The 25,224-nt window shown below is 38.0% G+C and overlaps 1 protein-coding gene across 1 annotated transcript; it reads right to left on the bottom strand.

Annotated features, from left to right (window-relative positions):
- Positions 1–18,099: 18,099 nt before the first annotated feature.
- On the bottom strand, positions 18,100–18,720 carry LOC107809076 (uncharacterized). Its single transcript, XM_016633672.2, has one exon. It carries the CDS (start codon positions 18,718–18,720, stop codon positions 18,100–18,102), a length of 621 nt encoding a protein of 206 aa, XP_016489158.2.
- Between the last annotated feature and the right edge of the window lie 6,504 nt (positions 18,721–25,224).

The following is a 25,224-nucleotide window of genomic DNA, read 5'->3' on the forward strand; positions in this document are numbered from 1 at the left end:
AACACCGGTCACATACTTGTATCCGGTGCCAACTATTTGCTAGCTCATATCTTACCTGACTTCAGTTCCAAAGGCTAACTCAAGTCCTGCAACCAAAGGCTCGTACTCGGCCTCATTGTTAGTTAATGGTACGGTTCTAATGGCATGTCTCAGGGTTTCTCCCAAAGGAGTGATTAATATTATCCCAAGACGGACCACTTTTACGTCGGAAGCTCCATCCGTAAACAAGGTCCAAATACCAGAAATAGTTCCCGACACCAGAACTGCTTCTTTAACATCTAAAGGCATCATCCTCGGACTAAAGTCAGCCACGAAGTCGGCCAAACTTTTTGATTTGATCACAATCATGGGTTTATATTCAATGCCGAGTTCACTAACTTCGATTGCCCGTTTAGCCAATCGACCCAATAATTTCGGCTTATGAAGGACATTCCTCAAAGAAAAAGTTGAACAATGGCTATGGGATGACATTAAAAATAAGGCCTAAGCTTTCGAGAGGTGACTACGAGAGCTAGGTCTAACTTTTCAAGGTGCGGATAACATGTCTCCGCTCCCGATAAAACTTTACTAGCATAACAAATAAGAAATTGCATACTTTTCTCCTCTCAAATTAGAACAACACTTATCGCTACTTCCAAAACTCTAAACAAATTAACAACTGCTCACCTTCTATCGGTTTTGACAGCAGTGGAGGACTAGACATGTACCTTTTCAACTCTCTCAATGCTTGTTGACATTCTGGAGTCCACATGAAATCATTCTTCTTTTTCAAGCGCGAAGAGAAATCATGACATTTCTCCGAGGATCTTGATATAAATCTGCTTAGAGCCGCCAATCTTTCGGTTAACCATTGCACCTTCTTCACACTTTTCAATTGATCTGGGATATCCTCGATGACTTTGATCATATCGGGGTTTACTTAAATTCCTCTTTAAGAGACCAAAAACCCTAAAAACTTTCCGGAACCAACTCCGAAAGCACATTTTTTAGGATTGAGCTTCATGTTATATTTTCTCAGAATATCAAATGTTTTTTGTAGATGAGCCAAATAATCTCTTACATTAAGAAACTTAACCAAGATATCATCAATATAAACCTTCATTATTTTACGAAATTTACTGCTCAAATATTTTATTGATAAGCCTCTAGTAAGTGGCGGCAGAATTCTTAAGCTCGAAAGGAATCACATTTTAGCAGTATGTGCCAAAATTTGTGATAAACGAGATTTTTTCTTGATCTTCTAGGTGCATCCTAATTTGATTATACCCGGAATACACATAAAAAAGCTCATTAACTCATGTTTGCCCATAGCATCGATCATTTGATCAATATTTGGCAACGGGAAAGAGTTCTTAGGGCATGCTTTATTCAAGTCCTTATAATCTACAAACTTATTATTCTTTTAAGCTACAAGCACTATGTTAGTTAACCAATCAGGATAATTTACCTCTCTAATTGAACCTATATTCAGTAACCGGGTTACCTCTTCTTTGACAAACCTATTTCTGACCTCTGTTATTGGCCGTTTCTTTTGCCTTACCGGAGTGAAGTTAGGATCCAAACTTAGCTTGTGGACAACCACTTCTAATAGAATACATGTCATATCTGAATATGACCATGCAAAATAATCGACGTTAGCTTTAAGAAAATCAATAATCTTAGTTCGGGGCTCAACCCCGTTCCTAAGTGAAATTTCCTTTCTAAGAACTCTGTGAATAAGGAAACTTATTCGAGATCCTATGCGATCGATTTGGTTGCATCTGTTTACGACTTGCATGCATGATCGGAATTGAATTTCGGGAAGTTCTAAGTTGATTTGAAAAGAGAATTCTCATTTCGAAAGCTTTAAGTTGGAAGAATTGACTAAGATTGAATTTTTGAGTAAACGACCTCGGAATTGGGATTTAAAGATTCCAGCAGGTTCATATGATAATTTTGGACTTGAGCGTATGTCCGGATCGGGTTTTGGATGACTTGGGAGCGTTTTGGTGCCTATTGCGAAAGTTAGCATTTTTGGAAGAATTTCATAAATTTGGGTTAGATGCATTTCAATGTTATCGATGTCTGCTTGGGATTCTGAGCCTGGGAATAGCTCTGTATGGTGATTCTGGTATTGGGGGCGCATCCGGAAGTAGATTCGGAGGTCCGTAGGTCATTTTGGAATCATTTGGCTAAAGTTATAAATTTGAAAGTTTGACCGGAGATGGACTTTTTGATATCGGGGTCGGATCCCTATTCTGGAAGTTGGAATAGGTCCGTAATGTCAAATATGACTTGTTTGCAAAATTTAAGGTCAATCGGGCGTGATTTAATAGGTTTCGGCATCAAATGAAGAAGTTTGAAGTTCTAAAGTTCATAAAGCTTGAATTAGAGTGCAATTCATGGTTTTGGTGTTATTTGATGTGAATTGAAGCCTCGACATTTTGTTTTGAAACTAGTCGGTATGATTGGACGGGATCCCGGGGGCCTCGGGTGGTTAACGGATTGAATTCGGCCATATGAAGATTTGCTAAGCCTGTTGTCATCAAGTGCAACCGCACTTGCGAGGTCTTGGCCACAGGTGTGGAGCCGCATAAGCGGCCAAAGGGGCGTAGATGCAGTTTGGTGGGGAAGCTCCGAGACCGCAGATACGATCATCTCACTGCAGAAGCAGGACCGCACCTGCGGAAAGGAAGGCACAGAAGCGGAAGGGGCAGTTGGGGTTAGACCGCAGAATCAGTAGTTGGTCCGCATCTGCGGAACCGCAGAAGCGGTCAATTGACTGTGAGTACGTGATTTTTGCCCTATAGAAATTACTCCCATAAAATACAAGAAAAAACAATTTTTCTCCATTATTTACAATTTTATAGGATTTTGTAGGAATTTGTGCTAATTGTTTGCATTTCTGTGCATGTTTATTTTTGTTAAAATCATGAAAATGCCAAAAATCCCATGCATTAAATTTAGGTTTTATTTTTATATTTTTAAGGTTAATTAGTAAATTAGTTGTTTATTTAAAAAATAAAAATCACAAAAATTGGCCTACTTTTGCATTTTTAGCCTTTTAATTTTAAATTAGTAATTTTCTCTTTTAATTTAGGAGTAATTAATTTTTTTAAATATTCCAGCAGATAGTCAGCTTAATTGTTTTTTAAATTAATTATTTTAGGAGTTTAATTTAGGTTTTAATTAATTAAAATAAGAAAAAAATTTGGAAAAAAGGGAAAAGAGAATTAGAGATAAAAGGGTTGTTGTTGGACCGAAAATACCCAAAGCCCAATCCTTTTCTCACCAACCCGCCCCGGCCTAGCCATTAACCTGGTCTAGACCTTCCCCATTAAACAAAATGACCCTGTTTCTGGCCCCCCATCTCAACCGTTGCATCAATGAGATCCAACAGACCGGAACTCGGGTCCCCTTATGTATTTAACTGTCTGAACCAAGGCACCCCCCCAATTCCACTTCCCCCTTCATTCCCTGTCTCTCAAGCTCAGAGAACAAGAACCCTAGCCGCCGCCCTAAAAACCTTCATCGTCTCCACCGCCTTCCACCCGCCGGAACTCGCCTCACGGCGGTTCTGGCACTCCAAACACCACCAAATTTACACCCTATAATCCCGGTCCTCTCCTCTTTCTAAACCCCAAAACGATTTCCCTTGAATCCCTCTCAATCCTCTCCAATTTTAGATCTAAAACCAATACCAAAAACCCTAATTTGCCAAAACCTACCCAAAACCTCATCAGGTCGTCTCTTCGTTCCCTCCACCTCTCACCTCCTGTCGATTTGCTCAAAAGGCATGTCATATTGAACCAATTCCAAATCTGGTTGAGCATGCATGAGCTTCCAAGGCGATTTGAGCCGAAAATGGGTGTCACTTGTTTGTTCACAATGGGAACAGTTATTTAACACCTATTTTTGGATTTAAATCAGAGAAGACGGGTCCAGTCGGAGCCACCGGTCATTCATTGCAGTAGGCATTTGTTCCTTTTCCCTTCTTCTATCTTCTTATCATCCTGCCTTTCTTTAGCTTCTTTACATCTTCGATTTCTTCTTCTTCTATTTCTTTTGCCTAAAAAATGAAAAAGGGTTAGTTAGTCTTAATTTTAGGCCGTTAGATTTTGTTTTCTTTCTCTTGTGATTAATCATTGTTGTTAGTCAGTTAGTATAGGGTTAAAATTATACGTCAGAATCATTAGATGTCTAGTTCTTCATTTAGGGTTTATCTAAACTAGTTAACTTGTGTTTATAGAAAATTGGTTCCGAAATCAGAATGTTAGTGATTCATGGTGTTTGATTCCCTGTTAAAATGGTTGTATTAATTATTTCAAAGGTTGAATTTCAAATAGGTTCATTCATTGATGGTTTCGTGTTAATGTCAGATCTTATTGTTCATGTGTGGGATTATTTCTTATTTCATTTCATGTTAAACCTATTTAGGTTTTAGAAATTGATAACATTTGATTATGTTTGCCTATGGTTTCTGTTAGAGAATTGTTTGCCTTGGCTTGTAAATGCCTAAGACTTTTAGGGTGTTAAATGAACAATTAGGAATTTAAGGGGTTAATTTGGAAAATAGAAATAAGATTTTCAGATAAGGCTAACATTAGAAGCTTCTAGAATTGGGGCAACTGGCCCTATTTGGCCAGCACAAAAATGCTGAAACCAATTAAAGGTTGACAGTTGTCCCAATTCAGTTAAAAAGATGCCTTTTGCAGGCTGAGAATATTTCCCATTTTCTGTTTTTAGGCACATGGCCTTAGAGGCCTATAAATGAGGGTCTTTCCTTCACTCAAAATTAGATTTGGAGCATCACTCTGTGCACTGAAAATAAAAAAAACATTAGAATTCTCTACATCACTAGGCTAATCTTTCTGGTTTTCTTCTGAGTTTTTAAAAGGGTTTTCCATGGATTCTCTGGTTTTCTAAGCTGAATAATGGCTGGTTATTGAAGCTGAATTTTGATTATCGCTGCTATATTTTGCTGCTGGTTTTCTGTTGTTGTTGTCTAGCTAATTTCAGAATTTTTCTTTTCCTGATTGTTGTATCCAGGTACTTTCATAACCTTTGAAATGCAAAACATGAAGTTATAATATGCTGATTGGAAGTGCACCCCAGATCCATCTCTTAATGTCTTTCTTTTTTCTTCTTTACTTGGTAGTTTCCCTTCCATTTGTTTAAATTGTTTCCCTCCTCCATAGATTTGATGCATGTCTCTATTCAGTTACTCATAGGTTGAAAGTAAGAGGCGACTTAGTATTTCTTATGTGTTTGAATAGCTTCTGTTACAATTTAAAAGAACTGTAATATTGGAGACTGTATTAGTTTTATGATTGTATGTTATTTGTGCACATTGGTATGGACAAATGCTTTCAACTTAGTTTTGATAAGTGTCAAAGTTGTTTGAAGCCAGGGTAAATGTATTGCAAGTTTACATCAGTATTCATAATACTGGATCCTTTTAGGTTTGGTTAAAATAGTTGGAATATGTAAATTGTCCCTACATTGTCATTATTAGTATTAAATTATCCGAAGTTAGTTCATAATTTGGACACCCCTATACCTCTAATTGTTGTATCGTTTGTTCTTAATGAGTTAAGGGAATTGAGCCTAAGCAGGGCCCTAATGTTGAAGGCCCTTTTGTTTGGAGGTTGTTGGGCTTGATCTTGGCCCAACTCAGGTGGACCAGGTCCAAATGTGTTTTCGTTATCTTTTTTTTCCGTTTCTGGGTTTTAGATGCATTAGAAGTAATTTTAGCCGCTAGATTTTAATGATAACTTAAAATAACTGAAGTTTCAAGTCTTGTTGCATTTAGATTTCAATTCATATTATAGACTCAGTTTCAAGTTTTATTTAGTTTTTTCTATAAGTCTAAATTGTCTACTTGGTGTAACGTATGCGGACCTTACTGCCAAGGCATGATCGAACAACATTTGGGCCTGGTATTTACTGGCCCATTTGAGCTCATCAACCGTTTGCCCAGCTTCACTTCTGGGCTCAATCTTGAGCCCAATACTCCTCTATACCTTTTGGTTAAAGCCTAATCCTCTTTGTCCTCACTTATTTCTGCCGTTTCTATATGTAATTTGGGCTTGTAGTTGGCCCGCTTTTGCCCCAAAAATAATTTAAGGACTGGCACATGTACCTCAAGTTTTTCACTGATGGCTCAAACTTTTCCTTAACAAACAAGAACGTTAGTAGGCTGTTTCAATTAAGTATTGTCCCTTACCAACAAATTAAGGTGTGCCATTTTAATGAAATCACTCATGGCCCTCATAAATATCACAACTAGTTATTTAAACTGAATATCCATAGAGAAGCCTTTAAGCGCATTTAAAATACAATTGTGATTGTGTACACGTTCGCGTGACATGGTTACAATTCTAAAAACCAATTCGGAGTATGCGTTCGCGTAACTTTGGCCAAACTTTCTTAATAATAATAAAACATTATTAATTGTGGACACGTTCGCGTGACATAATTTTGACGCGCCAAACAAATGGGTACACATACGCGTGACATGTTTCAAGATAATTTCTTAATTAAAAAAAATGGGCAAATGCACATAGGTTCTAAAATCAGTAATTAAACAATTTGATTAAGCCAAGTATGATCAAAGAGACCGTGCTAGAACTACGGAACTCGGGAATGCCTAACACCTTCTCCCGAATTAACAGAATTCCTTACCCAGATTTTTATGTTCGCAGATCGTAAATAGAGTCATCTTCCTCGATTCGGGATGTTAAATCGGTGACTTGGGACACCATAAATTATCCCAAGTGGCGACTCTGTATAATAAATAATTCTGTTTCGGTTGTCACTTAAATTGGAAAAACTCTCTTATACCCTCTCGAGGGTAGTAAAAAGAAGGTGTGACAGTGACCACATGTGCAAAATTTGGGGCTAGCAGTGTCTTCTTTAAAAACAAGGGTTTGGCCCTATTTCATTTCATTTCGCCCATGAGAGCCGATTTTGGAGTACATTGGAATGTCATCTTCATCAATCATAATGGGTAAGTGCTTTCTTCACAATTTTGAGTTAAATTCATGAGTCTACATAGATTTGAACATGGAAACTAGTAGAAACTGGAGTTTTGGTGGAAAAACCTAGAATCTTGTATATTTGAATTTTTACCACGAATTTTGAACATGGAATTGAGAATAAATTATATATTTGAGTTCGTGATGTCATGGACAAGGTTTATCTTCTAAATATTTTGGAATCCGGGTATGTGGCCCAGAGGGTGATTTTTTCGACTTTTCAAGCGAAGTTGAGAATTATTATAATAGGATTATAATGACTATTTGAGTACATATTAATGAGTTTGCATCATTATTGACTAATTTTGGAGCGTTGGGTGTCGGTTCGAGTTGTCGGAAGGGCTTGGGAGCCGGTTATGGAACTTTGGAGCTAGGTAAGTCTCTTTTCTAACCTTGTAAGAGGGAATTAACTCCATAGGTGAAATAATTAAATATGTGCTCCTATTTGTGGGGGATACATACGCAAGAGGTGACGAGAGTTTGTGCGTAACTACTATTATGTTTAAGTTCGGGTAGTCTAGGACCCAAAAACATGCTTTACTTGTCGTGCTTGTAACTCTATTGACAATTCAAAAGGCCTAAATCATATCGAACTTGGTAAATAAATTTCTAAAGGACTAAATATCACTTTCTTAAGTGTTAAAAGAGAAGTTGTCATTTCTTTGGATAATTGCTTCCCTGATGAAATCTTGATTGACTGTTTGAATGTGTATATCTATGTGTGCCCGCGTTGCATGTATGATTTGCGAGTGGGGTAATTCTTTTATTTATATTTGACCGCGTAGCATGTATGATTCGCGAGCGGGGTAATAAATGCATCTATAGTTCGTACCAATCGATCCTCTGGTAGTGCATAGTTTAAATATTATGTTGGATCGGGTCATACGACCTCGGCATGATTTGCTCATGATTTGATTGATTGTTTGGGAATTATTGATAATTGATGTGGCCTCGTCGGCTGAAGATGTAAATTGTTAAAAGAGGAAAATAAGTGTTACATCTCATGTTTTTTGTACGTTAAAGTTTTGTCTTCAGTTAATTGACGTAGATTCGCGGATGAGATTTTCTTGAGATTATAAGCATTATGCTATTTCAAATACATGATGAGTAAATTCGTGAAGGAGAGAAGGTAAGCAAATAGAAGAAAATGAGTTTCGTTGAAGGTTGTCGATTTGGGATAAAATACGGTCCGAGTGATAATACCCGATATTTATGGACTAGCACCATACAATGTACCATATGACCATGATAGTATGATGTATAAAGTGTATTAAAAATAAGTAGAATTTTATGTAATTTGAGATAATTCTTAATTATATGGGGGATTAGTTAATTATCAGGTAACATGATATTACCAAATTAATTAATAAGTTAGGGGATAAGATTAAAAAACCCTCCCACCCCCACGTGGCAGCAAGCCACCACCAAACCATATGACTCTTAGTCATTATGGGTTAGGTGGCAATCAATTCAACATAAGGCAAGGATCAAATTCAAAGATAGATATGATACTACGTATCTTTCAATTCATATTCAAAGATATCAAAATTCATTTCTTTTCCAAGGATTATATATAAAGGAAAAACAAGGAATATAGGTGATGGAACTTTTGAAGTTCATATGATACCTCACATTACTATAGTAACGACAGTCTTAGTTTTGTAAAGAAATTCATGCGAAATTGCACTGCGTAATAACAACGGGATTTTGCAACTCTAAGGGAGTACGGTATAATCCTTCTCAAGAATATCATACAGATTTTTCCTACTCCAGGTATGTTAAGGCTAAGCCCTTCCTTCGCTTTGGCATTATCCTATAATTACATGCGTTTGATAACGAGTCATAAAGAGAAATTCATATTCCGTAATTTATGTACATTTTCTAGTCTCATAAGTTACAATATTCTCCTTATCGGGATTTCATATTCAATTGAGTATTTCCTTCTTCTAATCAAGAAAGCAGAGAGTCTATATATATAGTATTACAATATTTTCACTACCATCGTGATATAATCGATGGGCAGGCCCCTATTAAGCAACCTTTGATCAGATAGTAAGTTATATACCGAGCCTACTGTGGCCGAGCGCCTATGAGCGAGCCCAGTTGGTCGAGATATAGAGCCTAGTATGGCCGAGCGCCTATGAGCGAGCTTACTACGGCAGAACAGTTATATATATATACCGAGCCTTATAGGGCCGGACAGCTATTTTACTTACTATATTGAGAGAGTTGAGTCAATCCTTATAGGGAGGGACAACTATTTTACTTACTATATTGAGAGAGTTGAGTCAGTATCAGCAGGTAAACATATCTTCAGATTATCTTTGACTTCCAGTTATTATATTATCAGTTCAGTTTCAGCTTTCAGTTATATTATTGCCTTGCATACTCTGTACATTATTTCGTACTGACGTCCCTTTTCTGGGGGCGCTTCATTTCATGCGTGCAGGTTCAGACAGACAGACGGATAAACCTCCTCAGTAGGTGTTGCCCGAGTTCAGCTTTATCAAGCTCCACATCCTACGGAGTTGCCGGGTCTAGAAGTTTTGTGTACATCTTGTGTATATATGCATATAGGTTATGTGTAGGTCGGGGCCTTATTCCGATCACGGTACATCCATCAGTAGAGGCTTGTAGACATATCTTGTCAGTTAGTGCAGTATGTTGGGCTTGTAGGTCCTGTATGTATATTTTGTTGGCTTGTCAGTTGTAGTAGTTATGATGACCTTGCTGGTCCAACTTTATATTGACATTTAGTTAGCGTTAGCTTCCATTCAAATTTATATTTTGTTTCACAAATTGTCTTGCATTGTGGCCCATGGCCAAAGTATGATATTATACATTCAGAGTCCTTTAGTCGCAAGTTGGTATCTAAGGATAGATGAGGCACCGGGTTCCAGTCTTGCCCCCCCCCCCAGGTTCGGGGTATGACAAAAGTGGTATCAGAGCAGTTCTATCCCAGGGAGTCTACAAGCCTGTCTAGTAGGGTCTTGTTTATAGATGTATGGTACACCACATTATATAAGCTAGGGACTACAATGCATTTAGGAGTTGGTTACCCTTCTTTCAAATCTAATTTGTGCTGTAGCACCGAGTTATAGGAAATTTAAGTTAAACTTATGTGTTGGCATTTGCATGCATAGATGGCGGTGACTAGGAAGACTACGGCTAGCCAGAGGAGAGATACAACAGTAGGTGAGGGGACTATCATGATACCACTAGTAAATGGGGCCCAATCTAAGGCCCAGGGAGAGAACCCTACTCAGCCATTACCGGCTCCTCCACTACCTGAGGAGATTCCTACGGAGACCGTACATCCAGTTCCCCCTTTGCTTCCATCAAATCAGGATTTGAGGAGTGCGGTGCATTTGTTGACACAGTTGGTAGCTACTCAACAATAGGCTAGGGCATCCACTAGTGCAGGACCTTTTGAGGGGTTCGGGAGTTCAAGGATCTGAGAGTTTATTGCTTTGAGTCCCCAGAGTTCAGGGGGACAGATTGAAAGGAGGACCCGCAAGATTTTATAGATCAGCTTCACAGGATCTTTTAGGTTATGCATGCCACAAAGAAAGAGGTAGTTGAGCTAGCAGCTTTTCCACTTCAAGATATAGTCATCCTTTGGTACGAGGGATGGGAAAGGTCTAAGGGACGTGATGCACCTTCAGCTATTTGGGAGAATTTTTCAAATGCCTTCATTGACCAGTACTTACCGCAGGAGATCCGACAGGCTCGAGTCGATCAGTTTCTAGCCCTCAAGCAGGGCAATATAAGTGTTTGAGAGTATAGTCTACGTTTTGAATCATTGGACAGATATGCACCATCCATAGTTGCTACTATGCGTGACAGGATCCACAAGTTTATAGCAGGGTTGGCCCCAGAGTTGACTGAGGCATGTGTCACCGCTGCATTGCAGGATAGCATGGATATCTCCTGGATTCAAGAATTCCCCCAGAATATAGAAAGGGGCAGGCATCAACAGCAGGGTACGGAGAGGACTGAGTTAGGACAATGTAAAAGGATGAGATTTGCCAGGTCTCAGGAGTACTCTCAAGGTAGTTACAGGACCCGGTTCTTCGAACGGCCACCTAGGCCTCCGTCATCTCAGCTACAGGGTTACAAGTATGACCGCTATACTCAATCAGAACTAGGTAAAAGCTCCCAAGCATCGAGTTTGTAGTGACAGCGAGGTTTAGGGCATACATGGTCATTTTCGCAGTAGTGTGCCATCTGCGGTAGAGGACACTTTGGACAATGCCGAGCCGGTTCCAATGTTTGTTATACATGTGGACGTCCGGGGCAAATGATGCTAGATTGCCCAAATAGAGATTCTGGGGATATGGCACAACTAGCAAAATTCAACAACAGGATTATCCATGTCCGTGCATCCTTTAGGCCGCGAGTCTCAATCTTCGGCTAGTAGAGGTCGAGGTAGAGGTAGAGGTTCCAATTCATGTGGTAACCAGAATTGTAGCTATGCTTTAGCGGGTCGATAGGACCAGGAGTCCTCACCAGATATTGTGACGGGTATGTTGACCATTTGCTCTTACGATGCGTATGCCTTGATAGACCTAGGATCTACTTTATCATGTATTACCCCATTTGTCGCGGGGAAGTTTGGTATAGTGCCTGAAATACTAAGTGATCCTTTTGCGGTATCTAACCGATCGGAGAATCAATTATTGCTAGACGGGTTTGCCGAGGTTGTGCGGTGACAGTTTGTGGTCGTCAGACCTCAGCCGACCTAGTTGAGCTAGAGATGTTAGATTTTGATGCTATCACGGGCATGGACTGGTTGACAGCTTGCTATGCCACAGTTGATTGTCAAGCAAAGACAACCAGATTTCATTTTCTGGGTGAGCCAGTCCTTGAATGGGTAGGTAATATAGTGACACCCAAAGGTAAGTTTATTTCCTATCTAAAGGCGAGGAAAATGATCGCAAAAAGGTGCATTTATCATATTGTGCAAATTAGAGATGCAGATGTTGAGGTACCTACACTTCAGTCTATTCCAGTAGTCAAAGAGATAGCAGATGTATTCCCAGATGAACTTCCAGGTATTCCTCCGGAGCGAGAGATTGATTTTGGCATCGATTTGCTTCCTGGATCTCAACCAATATCCATCCCTCCGTATAGAATGTCACCTGCCGAATTGAAGGATTTGAAGGAGCAGTTAAAAGATTTGCTAGAGAAAGGCTTCATCAGGCCTAGTACCTCACCTTGGGGTGCACCGGTACTGTTTGTACGGAAGAAAGACGGCTCGCTGAGGATGTGTATCGATTATAGGCAACTAAACAAGGTAACTATTAAGAGTAAGTATCCACATCCAAGGATAGATGACTTGTTTGATCAATTGCAGAGAGCTAGATGCTTTTCAAAGATAGATTTGAGGTCGGGGTACCGCCAGGTGAGAGTTCGGGAGAAAGATATTCCCAAGACAGCCTTCTGGACCTGATATGACCACTTCGAGTTCCTTGTCATGTCCTTCGGGTTGACGAATGCACCTGCCATATTTATAGACTTGATGAATAGCCTATTTCGGCCATATTTAGATTTATTCATGATAGTCTTTATTGATGATATTCTGGTTTATTCACGTTCAGAGGATGAGCATGAGGACCACATGTGAGCGGTACTCCAAACCCTCCGTGATAATAAATTGTATGCTAAGTTTTCTAAATGTGAGTTCTGGTTGAAGTCTGTAGCATTATTGGGGCACATTGTATCCGATGGAGGTATAAAGGTAGACATTCAGGAGATTGAGGCTGTGAAATCCTAGTCTAGACCTACCACTCCGACAGAGATTCGTAGCTTTCTAAGCTTAGCAAGATACTACTTGAGGTTCGTAGAGGGCTTTTCTTCTCTTTCAGCACCATCAACGAAGTTGACACAGAAAGCAACTAAGTTTCAGTGGATAGAGGCCTATGAGCAGAGTTTCCAGGAGCTTAAGAACAGGTTGACCTCAGTGCCAGTTCTAGCACTTCCAGAGGGCCCAGTTGGTTATGCCATGTATTACGATGCCTCAGGTGTCAGGTTAGGATGTGTCATGATGCAATATGGGAAAGTAATTTCATATGCTTCAAGGCATTTAAGGAAGCATGAGCGGAATTATCCGACCCACGACCTCAAGTTAGCTGCGGTTGTCCATGCCTTAAGATATGGCAGCATTATTTATATGGTGTTCATGTTGATATATTCACAGATCATAAAATCCTGCAATATATCTTCAAGCAAAAAGAGTTGAATTTGCGACAGAGGCAATGGCTTAAGTTATTGAAAGATTACGATGTTAACATTATCTACCATCCAGGGAAAGCTAATGTTGTAGCAGATGCCTTAAGTCGCCAATCTATGGGCAGCTTAGCACATGTAGAGGCCGAGAAAAGACAATTAACTAGAGAGATTCATCAATTGGCTTGTTCGGGGGTTCGGTTAGTAAACTCTGGCAATGGTGGATGTGTACTCCAAAATACTGCAAAATCATCTCTCATAGCTGAAGTAAAAGAGAGGCAATATGAGTACCCAGAGCTGGTCGAGTTGAGAGAGCGAGTTCCCTAGCAGAAGAAGCCGTTGTTAGAGCTCAAGAGAGATGGGGTTCTTAGATATGGGGGTCTTTTGTGTGTTCCAGATGTAGCAGGGCTACGAGACATGATTATGTCAGAGGCACATTATTCGTGGTACTACATTCATCCTGGGTCGACGAAGATGTATCATGACATTAAGGATGTGTACTGGTGGAACAATATGAAGAAGAACATTGTTGAGTATGTCGCTAAGTGTCCTAGTTGCCAGCAGGTGATGATAGAGCACCAGAATCCCGGAGGGCTAATGCAGACTATAGAGATCCCAACATGGAAATGGGAGGCGATAAACATGGACTTTATCACGGGTTTACCTCGTTCTAATCGTAAGTTCGATTCCATATGGGTGATAGTCGATAGGCTCACGAAATCAGCTCACTTCCTACCGGTCAGATCTATATATACAGCAGAAGATTATGCAAAGTTATATATTAAGGAGATAGTGTGGCTACACGGAGTACCAGTTTCTATTATATCTGACCGTGGGGCTCAGTTTACAGCACATTTTTGGAGGTCATTTCAGAGAGGTGTAGGGACTCAGGTGAATCTCAGCAGAGCTTTTCATCCACAGACTGATGGAAAGCCGAGCGCACAATTCAGACGCTCGAGGATATGTTACGAGCATGTATGTTGGATTTTAAAAGAAGTTGGGATGAACATCTACCTCTTATCGAGTTTGCATATAATAACAATTACCACTTCAGTAACCAGATGGCTCCGTACGAGGCTTTGTATGGGCATAGGTGCAGATCTCCTATAGGGTGGTTTAATGTTAGAGAATCTAGGTTACATGGGCCAGACCTAGTTCAGCGGGCCATAGAAAAAGTAAAGCTTATCCGAGAGCGACTATTGACAGCTTAGAGTCATTAGAAGTCATATTCTGACGTACAGCGACGAGACTTAGAGTTCGGGGTTAATGACTGGTATTCTTAAAGGTGTCACCTATGAAGGGTGTGATGAGGTTTGGTAAGAAAGGCAAGCTTAGCCCACGGTATATTGGACTTTATAGGATCATTCGGAGAGTGGACCAAGTAGCTTATGAGTTAGAATTGTCCTCGGAATTGGAGTCTGTCCAACCGGTTTTTCACGTATCTATGTTACAGAAGTGCATTGGAGATCCTACCCGAGTGGTGCCCATAGATGATGTACAGATTACGGAGGACTTGTCATACGACGAAATACTGGTTGCCATCCTAGAGTGACAAATCCGCAAACTACGAAGTAAGGAGATAGCCTCCGTGAAGGTTTTATGGAGAAGCAAGGAGATGGAAGAGATGACGTGGGAAGCGGAGGAAGAAATGAAGTATAAATACCCCCACCTATTTCAAACTGAATATACGGCTCGAGGTGGGATACCTCAATACAGCTCTATTCAGGCCGGTAGGTCATCAGGTAAGCTCTTATTTTTGACTTTCAGAATTTATAATAGAAAGTTGTGAGAGGCCAAGTGTAGCATGTATAGTATGTTTTCTGGCTGCGTGCAGGGTGGTTTTAGTCTAGTGTATGGAGGAGACTCTGGTAAAATTTTCCCAAAGTATCTAAGAGTAAACATTCGAGGACGAATGTTTCTAACGGGGGAAGGATGTTACATCTCGCATTTTTCGTATGTTAAAGTTTCATCTTTAGTTAATTGATGTAGACTCGATGATAAGATTTTCTTGAGATTATAAGCATTATTCTATTTCAAACACATGATGGGTAAATTCGTGAAGGAGAGAAGGTAAGCAAATAGAAGAAAATGAGTTTCGTTGAAGGTTGTCGATTTGGGATAAAATATGGTCCGAGTGATAATACCTAATATTTATGGACTAGCACCATATAAGGTACCATATGACCATGATAGTATAATATATAAAGTGTATTAAAAATAAGTAGAATTTTAAGTAATTTAAGATAATTCTTAATTATGTGAGGGATTGATTAATTATCGGGTAACAGGATATTACCAAATTAATTAATAAGTTAAGGGATAAGATTAAAAATCCCTCCCACCCCTACGTGGCATTAAGACACCACCAAACCATATTACTCTTAGTCATTATGGGTTATGTAGCAATCAATTCAATATAAGGCAAGGATCAAATTAAAAGATAGATATGATACTACGTATCTTTCGATTCATATTCAAAGATATCAAATCCATTTCTTTGGCAAAGATTGTATAGAAAGGAAAAGCAAGGAATATAGGTGAGGGGACCTTTGAAGTTCAAATGATACCTCACGTTACTATAGTGACGACACTCTTAGATTTGTAAAGAAAATCATACAAAATTGCACTGCGTAATAACAACGGGATTTTGCAACTCTAACGGAGTACAGTGCAATCCTTCTTAAGAATATCATACGGATTCTTCCTACTCCAGGTATGTTAAGGCTAAGCACTTCCTTCATTTTGGCATGATCTCGTAATTACATACATTTGACAACGAGACATAAAGAGAAATTCATATTCCGGAATTAATGTACATTTTCCTAGTCTTGTAAGTTACAGTATTCTCCTTAACATGACTTCATATTCAATTGAGTATTTTCTTCTTTCAGTCAAGAGAGCAGAGAGTCTATATATACAATATTACAGTATTTTCACTACCATCGATCTATAATCGATGGGTAGGCCTCTATTGGGCAATCTCTGATCAGATGTTAAGTTATATGCCGATCCTACTGTGGTCGAGCGCCTATGAGCGAGCCCAGTTGGTCGAGATACAAAGCCTAGTATGGCCAAGCGCCTATGAGCGAGCCTACTACGGCAGAGCAGTTATATATATACCGAGCCTTATAAGGTCGGACAGCTATTTTACTTACTATATTATTTTACTCACTATATTGAGAAAGTTGAGTCAGTATCAACAAGTAAACATATCTTCAGATTATCTTTGACTTCCAGCTGGTTTCAGTTATTATATTATCAGTTCAGTTTCAGCTTTCAGTTATATTATTGCCTTGCATACTCGGTACATTATTTCGTACTGACACCCCTTTTCTAGGGACGCTGCATTTCATGCATGCAGGTTCAGACAGACATGCGACTAAACCTCCTCAGTAGGTGTTGCCCGAATTCAGCTTTATCGGTAAGCTCCATGTCTTTCGGAGTTGCCGGGTCTAAAAGTTTTGTGTACATATTGTGTATATATGCATAGAGGTTATGGGTAGGTTGGGGCCTTGTTCTGATCACAGTACATCCATCAGTAGAGGCTTGTAGACATATCCTGTTAGTTAGTGCAGTATGTTGGGCTTGTAGGCCCTGTATGTATATTTTGTTAGCTTGTCAGCTATAGTAGTTATGATGGCCTTACCGGCCCAGCTTTATATTGACATTTAGTCAGCATTAGCTTCCATTCAGTTTTATATTTTGCTTCACAAATTGTCTTACATTGTGGACCATGGCCAAAGTATGACATTATATATTCAGAGCCTCTTAGTCGCAAGTTGGTATCCAAGGATAGATGAGGCATCGGGTGTCGATCTCGTCCCCCCAGGTTCGGGGCGTGACAATAAGTTTAAAAGTTTCTATTAACAAAAGAATTATTTAACTACTTCATGATTATTGAGTTTGCAGTCGCCTTATAAAATCCATGATTTTTCACACTGTTGGTATTACATTATTGGACCGCTAGTACGTGTCGAAGTTGACCTCCCATCACTACTTTTTCGAGGTTAGACTAGATACTTACTGGGTACGCGTTGTTTTCGTACTCATACTACACTTGCTATGCATTTTTGTTGCACGGGAATATGTATGTCTTGTGGCCTCATTGGGCACAACGACATGGTTGATACGGTGACTTAGGTGAGCTGCATCTCTCGAGACAACCCGCAACCAGTAGAGTCTCCTTCAGAGTATTGTATTTTCTTTTTTGTCTAAGTTGTATTCCGGACAGTTATTATATTACATTTTATTTCCTAAAAATTGCACATGCACTTGTGACACCGGGTTCTGGGATGACTATGGGATTATTCAGTATTTTAATTTTGTTAAAGACATCATTATTTACTCTGTGAAGTTCATCGGTTATTGTTTAATGTAAGGAAAAAAATAATTTCAAAAATACTAAAATGAGAATTTAACTAATTATTTAATGTTGGCTTGCCTGACAATGGTGTCCGACGCCATCACGACCATTAATAGATTTTGGGACGTGACACTCCGGTACCTGAAAAGACCTTGGTACCTAATAGAAATCCAATGACTCCTCCTCTCCATTATATTCAATAGGGATGGAAGAGGGCACTAACTACTGTAGTTTCTATTTGCTTGTTTCTTTTCCTTTGCTACTGGACAAGGTAACTGCATTCATTTCTCTTGCAGCTGGTTGATCTCCTCTAATTTGTTTGAACACTTCCGGTGTGGGAAACTTCAGCAGTTGATGATAAGCTGATGGTGCAACTTTCATTTCATGCATCTATGACCTTCAAAGGATCACGTTGTATCCTATATCACAATCTACAACTTCGAACAAAGTGGTCTTTGTTACGCCTTCGGCATGCGTGGGCAGTAAAATCTCTCATCGAATCATAACGCTTGTTAAGTTGAACCCGGCTGGAAGCTTTGTTGCCGGAACTATATTTCCGGTTAACTTCACTTGCTCCAATACTCTCCATTGTATGATATTGTCTGAACTACTTGGATCAACCAACACACATTTAATTTTAAAATTTAAGACATTAAGTGATATTACCATAGCATTATTGTGCGGTAGAAGAAGGCCATTAGCATCATCGTCTATAAAGGTGATGTCATCATCTTCTGAAGCTTCTCGAATCCTCTTGCCATGAGTTTTTGATATTTTTGTCTTCTTTGCTGCTAAAAATATCACCCCATTTACTTCGTCACCACCAAAGATCATGTTAATCGTCAAGTGAGGTGACCCTACAGCTAGTTTAGCCGTCTCCCCAGTGTCTTGATTTTTCCCATAATTGATTTTGGCCCGATCACTTAGAAATTCTCTAAGGTGACCATTCTTCAGTAGCACTGCAACCTCTTCCCGAAGGTGCTGACAGTCCTTAGATCTATGTCCATGTGTTCCGTGGAATTCACACCATAGATTAGGATCTCTTTGACTAGGATCCGATTGAATATGTTTCAAAAATCTTTCCTCCTTAATATTTCTAAAAGCCAAAACCATCTTTACTAAACTGATGTTGAAGTTGTAGCCGTAATAGAAAAACTTTACAAGAGAAAGAATCATCGTGATCCTAGAAGGTCTTCGGTCTGCATCGAAATCAGTTTTGAACTTCTCCTAATTCCAATTACGTTATGTCCTTTGGAAGACACCGAGGAACTCATTTGATCATCTTCTATTCTAATTTTTGATTTATAGCGATTGTGGACATCTGCCCATATAGTTACTTAAAATTCTAACAAACTTTCCTTTAACTTCTTTGAGGCATCAGAGCTTAATGCATTGAGATCCTTGGTAAATACTTCAGCTGCCCAGACGTCCGATACTTTCGGTTACAACATCCTTTACTTCTGAAACTGGATCACGGACTCTCACAATAGTTCAGATTCTCCTTGGGCGATTCTGAATATATCTGCCTTTCTAGCTTGGATCCTTCTTACCCCAACATGAGCTTTAATGAACAAATCTACAAGCATTTCAAAAGAATCAATTGAATGGTCATATAAAAGAGAATACCAATTTAAAGCACCATTTGTTAGGATTTCGTGAAAATTTTCAACAAAACAGATTTGATCTCATACGGGGCCAAGTCATTTCCCTTTACTGCCGTAGTATAAGTTGTGATATGCTCTTGTAGATTCGAAGTCCCATCATACTTCTGGATGTCAGGCATCTTAAATATTATCGAAATAATTCTGGTGCTGCACTTGGTATGAATGGCAATTGTGTATACATCTTTGAATCTGGTCCCTTTAACACCGATGGTGGAACCGGAATCTAATCCATCCGAGCATAACATTTCTTATTATTTTGGTCCTTTCGTTCATTCATTTCTCTCATAAATATCATGAGCTCAGTTTTGAAAGGATCATTAGTATTATTGTCGTTCCCAAATCCACTATCTGCACCGTCGGCCTCATTAAAATCGAACTCCTCCCTTGGAGCATCGTTACCGGTCCTTTGAACTGTTTGATTTGCTAGGACGCTGGGAGAAATCCGAACTCCTCCATTGGAGTTGTTGGAAGCAATCGAAAGCGCCTATTTCAATTCCGTCATTACCCGATTTTGCCTTAAGAGGTGATTCATAATTTCCCTTTGTTACTCCCTCAAAATTTTAACTATCTCAACAACTCGTTCATCGTCCATATCATCAAGAGTTGGTCTTCTCACATGCCGAGGGTTTTGTTCTCCACGAACCGGAGTTGTTTCATCCCCTTTGCGAGTTTCACTAGTTAAAACATCACGCTGGAACACATCCTCGTTGTTTGTTCCATCATTGTAAGAGGTTCTCACATCATTAGCTGTCATATCTAATTTTTCTTTTAATAAAGAAAAGAATCAAACCGCATTAGTAACAAATAATTACACAATTGTCTATGCCTCGCTGTGGGAGCCAAATTGTTTACCTGTAAAACGGTACAGTTGAATTTGTAACGTGGTTTATAGACACGTAAATTAGTTGTTCCAAGAATATAAAAATAACAAGAACAAAAATAACTTGAAAAAATACAATTCTGGCCATTGATGTAGCTTCTCCGGAAGCAGTAATAAGTGCAATATTAAGAACAAAAATAAAGAGAATAATTTGATATAAAAAGAGCAACTTATAGCCTTTTGAGTACATATGATTTTTCGTGTCTAATTATGGGTACAAAATTTCTCTATTTATAGCTCTATTCAAGGAGACAAGATCCTAAAATCAAGTTCTTATTGATTAAGAATAAAACCCTTAATGATAGCTACATAACGGTCGAACGTTAATACATAGATTCTTTGTAACGGCTACTCATTAGATGCTGTCTTTTCTAACCGATGTCTTCCTATCATATTTTCGTTCTCGCTTCCAATGCCTTCAGAACTTATTCAGCACTGGTCACATGCTTGTATTCAGTGCCAACTATTTGCTGACTCATATCTTGTCTGTCTTCAGTTCCACGTGTCATCTCATCATCCATCCAACTGTCGCTAACCACTTTTACCCATATAAGGTGTAAGATGCAAAATGATATAGTTGAAATTATCACTAAGTGGCTACGGGGAAATTTGCAATTTAAAAGATATAAGATCTCAAAAAAATAATGTGTCTTGTTACAATAATTTTTAGAAAAAAATGAACTTAATACTTGACTCAAATATCACAAAATTATAAAGGAAAAAATGAGGAAAAGTTATACATTAGTAGCTTGCAACTAAAAATTGCAGAATTATTTTGTTTCAATAATAATAGGATAGATTGAGTGTTACTTGTAACTATTTACATTTGGATACATCCCTAGTTCCAAAGTAAAAGAAATTAATTATTCATTATTTGTAAACTTTATAGTATACAGTAATATTCAATACATAAAAATTTAGTCTTTTATTTTACAAATATATTTTTTAAATTTCTTTTAGAAAATAAAAAATGCAATTAGCCGGTACATATTACAAATTTATATCGTAATGTTCAATATTATTTTTCACACCGAACCAAATTCTCAAAGAACCTTAGTATCCTAAATTTGGCATAACAGTACTAGATATTCTTCTCAACATTCGAGCTGATTGTACTTGTCAATCATTAGAAGAAAAAAAGAAAGAAGAGCAAAACTCATTTTACCCCTTAACCTTTAAGAGTTGAAACCTTTTGAATGAGAGCGACAATCCACTTTGGCTCAAAAATCTCGCGGAAAAATGTAAAAATATCAAAATGTGCTATGAAATAAAAGTAATTTAGTAAAACATGAACAAGAAATAAAAGCAATTTAGTAAAACATGAACAAGAAATAGACATAGAGAAGGAAGAGATTTTCTTCTTCAATTGTGTGTATTTTCCTATCTATTATAACACTTTTATATAGGCATGAAAATGAAGAAAATATGTCATGGAATATGTCATTGAACATAGAAAATATGTCATGGAATATGTCATTAACCATTTGAGAGAAAGATCATGGAGGAAGAGTAGACATCCACCATATTTTGATTTTTATCATAACACTCCCCCTTGGATGTCCATAAATAATGTGCCTCGTTAAAACCTTATTAGGAAAAAACCCTATGGGAAAAAAAATCCTAATGAAGGAAAAAGAGTACACATATTTAGAAATACGTCTTTTGGTTGCCTCGTTAAAAACCTTGCAAGGAAAACCCAATGGGACAAAACCTTGTAAGGGAAAAAGAGTACAACGCGTATTAACTCCCCCTGATGAGATCATCAGTTCACATCGTTGAGCCTTCGTATCCCAATCTTGTACACTAGTTTCTTGAAGGTTGACGCCGGTAGATATTTGGTGAACAAATCAGCCATATTATCACTTGAACGGATCCGTTGCACATTAATATCACCATTCTTTTGAAGATCATGTGTGAACAATAATTTAGGTGAAATGTGCTTTGTCCTAACTCCTTTATGAATCCTCCCTTTAATTGGGCTATGCATGTTGTATTTTCTTCATACAAAACTGTGGGTAGTTTATCACACTTCAAACCACATTTGTCTCGAATAAGATGTATAGTAGACTTCAACCATACACATTCTCGACTTGCTTCATGAATAGCAATTATCTCAGCATGATTAGAAGAAGTAGTCACGATTGATTGCTTAGTCGATCGCCAAGATATGACAGTGCCACACATGTAAACACATAAAATGTTTGAGATCAAGCCTTGTGTGTGTCAGATAAATACTCCACATCGACATAACCAACAAGATCGGTATTGCAATCATTGCCATAAAATAAGCCCACATCGGAAATTCCCCTTAGATAACGCAATATCTGCTTGATTTTATTCCAATTTCTCCTTGAGCGGAGCTATATCTTGTTAAGACATTAACTGAAAAAGTTATGCCATGTCTTGTAGTGTTAGCAAGATATATTAGCGCACCAATTGCATTAAGATATGGTACTTTAGGACCAAGAAGCTCTTCATTATTTTCATGAGGTCGGAGTGGACTTTATTTATATCGAGTAATCTCGCAACCATCGGGGTACTTAATGGATGTGCTTTATCCACATAGAAGCTCTTTAAAATCTTTTTAGTGTATGCTGATTGAAGGACAAAAATTCTATCTTTCATATATTCAATTTGTAGACCAAGACAAAATTTTGTCTTTCCAAGATCTTTCATTTCAAATTCTTTCTTTAAACAGTCTACTGCTTTAGGAAGCTCTCCGGGAGTTCTAATGATATTTGAATCATCAACATACATGGCGATTATAACAAATTCAAATCCATATCCTTTTATAAGGACACAAGGACAAATTGAATTATTCTTATACCCTTCTTTCAACAAGTACTCTCTCGGGCGATTATACCACATGCGCCCTGATTGTTTCAATCCGTATAAGGATTTTTGAAGCTTTATTTAATAAATTTCTTGGAAACCTTAATATGCTCCAAGACAATTTAAATCTTTCAATGATATCCACTATACGCATATCAAGTTTTTCATATATTGCCAGATTAAAACCTGAAGTGACTATATCCACTATAAGAGAACATGTCTCCATATAATCAATGTGAGGATATTTACTAGTTTTCTTGTGCCACAAGTCGTCTTTATGTCTATCGACTTGAACCTTTCGCACAAGAACACATTTATACCTCAATTGACTTTATACTTTCAGGTGTTGGACTATCCGTCCGACTTCACATTTTTCAAGTGAAGTCAATTTCATTGCGTATTTTTTATTTGGCCAATCTTTTATCCGTCCAAATTTCATGATAGATTTGATCTCAAGATCCTCGTCAATATTAATCATATTGAGCGCTACATTATATTAACAATATTGTCGACAATCATTTTATGTCAGTTCCATTATTACCCAATAACGACATAACTTATTGAGATCTCTTTATTTCATTATTTTCAGGTACCTGAGCCTCTCCCATGAGGTCTTATGAAGTGTTATGTCGTGGTGCTCTTCTAGGGCACTTGCCTCCTTATTATGACCATTTTGAATATTTGCCCCTCTCCTTCTTCAAGGAGTTTTATCTTTGGAACCGATTGGTCTGTTACACTTCATGCGTGTCATAGACTCTGTCCCTCATGGACTTTATTCTATTTGGAGCATTAGCAGCTGAAATATGACATTTAGCTTTGGGTCAGCAAATGCGTATGGCAATAATTTGTAAATGAATTATCACTTGAACTTCAAGTTTATATTTTCTTGTGCGAGGATCTATATGTATTCATAATAATTCATTTCACGTATCACTTTCTCAGCTGCCCATTTTCTCCCCCTAATGTTGGAATCACCAACACATTTCCCAACCATCTTTGGGAACTCATCTTTGTGCATTTTGGTGGCATAATTAAATCATCTAGCACATCCATATTTCTATATAGAAATTATTTTGTTCCTGACCCTGAACCGATTGTGATAGGGAGAAATTTTTATAACTTGGCTAGATGCGTACAAGTGCTGCTGTATATTAAATAATAAATCTCATACCAAATTTCATTTTTGGGAGTTTTGTTCTCATAACCAATGATTTAGCTATAATTGGAGGCATACAATTTCTGCTAAATCAACTTGGATTTAAACCAGTATTATCAAGATAAATCATCATAATTTATATTCTGGAACTGTGCTCTAATAATTTGAGCAAGCAATCTTGCAAAAGCCAAACTGCAAGTTGATAACAAATGCACATGTGACCATAGAATAGATGCATCTATTAAAAATCATATATTAGTAAACGGTCCACATGGCAGGTGACTGGGCCCATATATTTATCACCTTTTATTCGTTCCAGAAATCAAGGGATTCAATCCCAACCTTAACTGGTATATCATGAGAATAAGCAGCACAAGAGAATTCTTGAAGAATCTTCTATTCTTCAATATATGTCAATGTAATTCTTAATTAATTTTTCGCATCATAATTGAACCGAGATGGTCAACCGGTCATGCCAATTAATATTTGTTTTAGTAAACCTCTAGTTTACTTGTGGCATATGATTCCATCATCATGTTTATATTTGTGTAGTACAAATAGAAAGAAAATCAGGTAACCTTTTATATTTACCCGGTATGATTATAGAAATATGAAGATATTCAATCTTCCTTTCATTTATAGTCTCAATTTGACAACCACTTTGACTTATACATTTGAAACTCAAAAAGTTTCTTTTGAGACTTTACAATATCAATGTCATTAATAATTTTATTCATCTGGGTAGTAACAAATTAGTTTTTCCGGAGCTCTTAACAACTTTTGTACTAGAAGATCTTTTATCATACCATTCATATGGTAAATGTCTCCTTCACGGAGAAACTTATATCATAATAAATTGTCATGGTCAAAATTATCATAAGCAAAATTATTTCTTGCTTTAATTTTGCCTTTAACAATTTTTATAAGGTATGCCAAAATATTTTGGCGTATCACATGTACGAGACCAATGACATATTCATGTAACCACACAATAATATTTGTTCTCTTTATTTCACTCTAACCTCCCTCAAAGGTGAGTTGTGTGGTACTCATCCAATCATGCCTTGCATGTCTTTATTCATTAC

Source organism: Nicotiana tabacum, chromosome 5, assembly GCF_000715075.1.
Source record: "Nicotiana tabacum cultivar K326 chromosome 5, ASM71507v2, whole genome shotgun sequence".
NCBI classification, from domain to species: Eukaryota; Viridiplantae; Streptophyta; class Magnoliopsida; order Solanales; family Solanaceae; genus Nicotiana; species Nicotiana tabacum.

Coding starts and splice junctions, on each gene's coding strand:
- LOC107809076 (XM_016633672.2), bottom strand. CDS start 18,720: ATGGTTTTGGCTTTTAGAAATATTAAGGAGGAAAGATTTTTGAAACAT.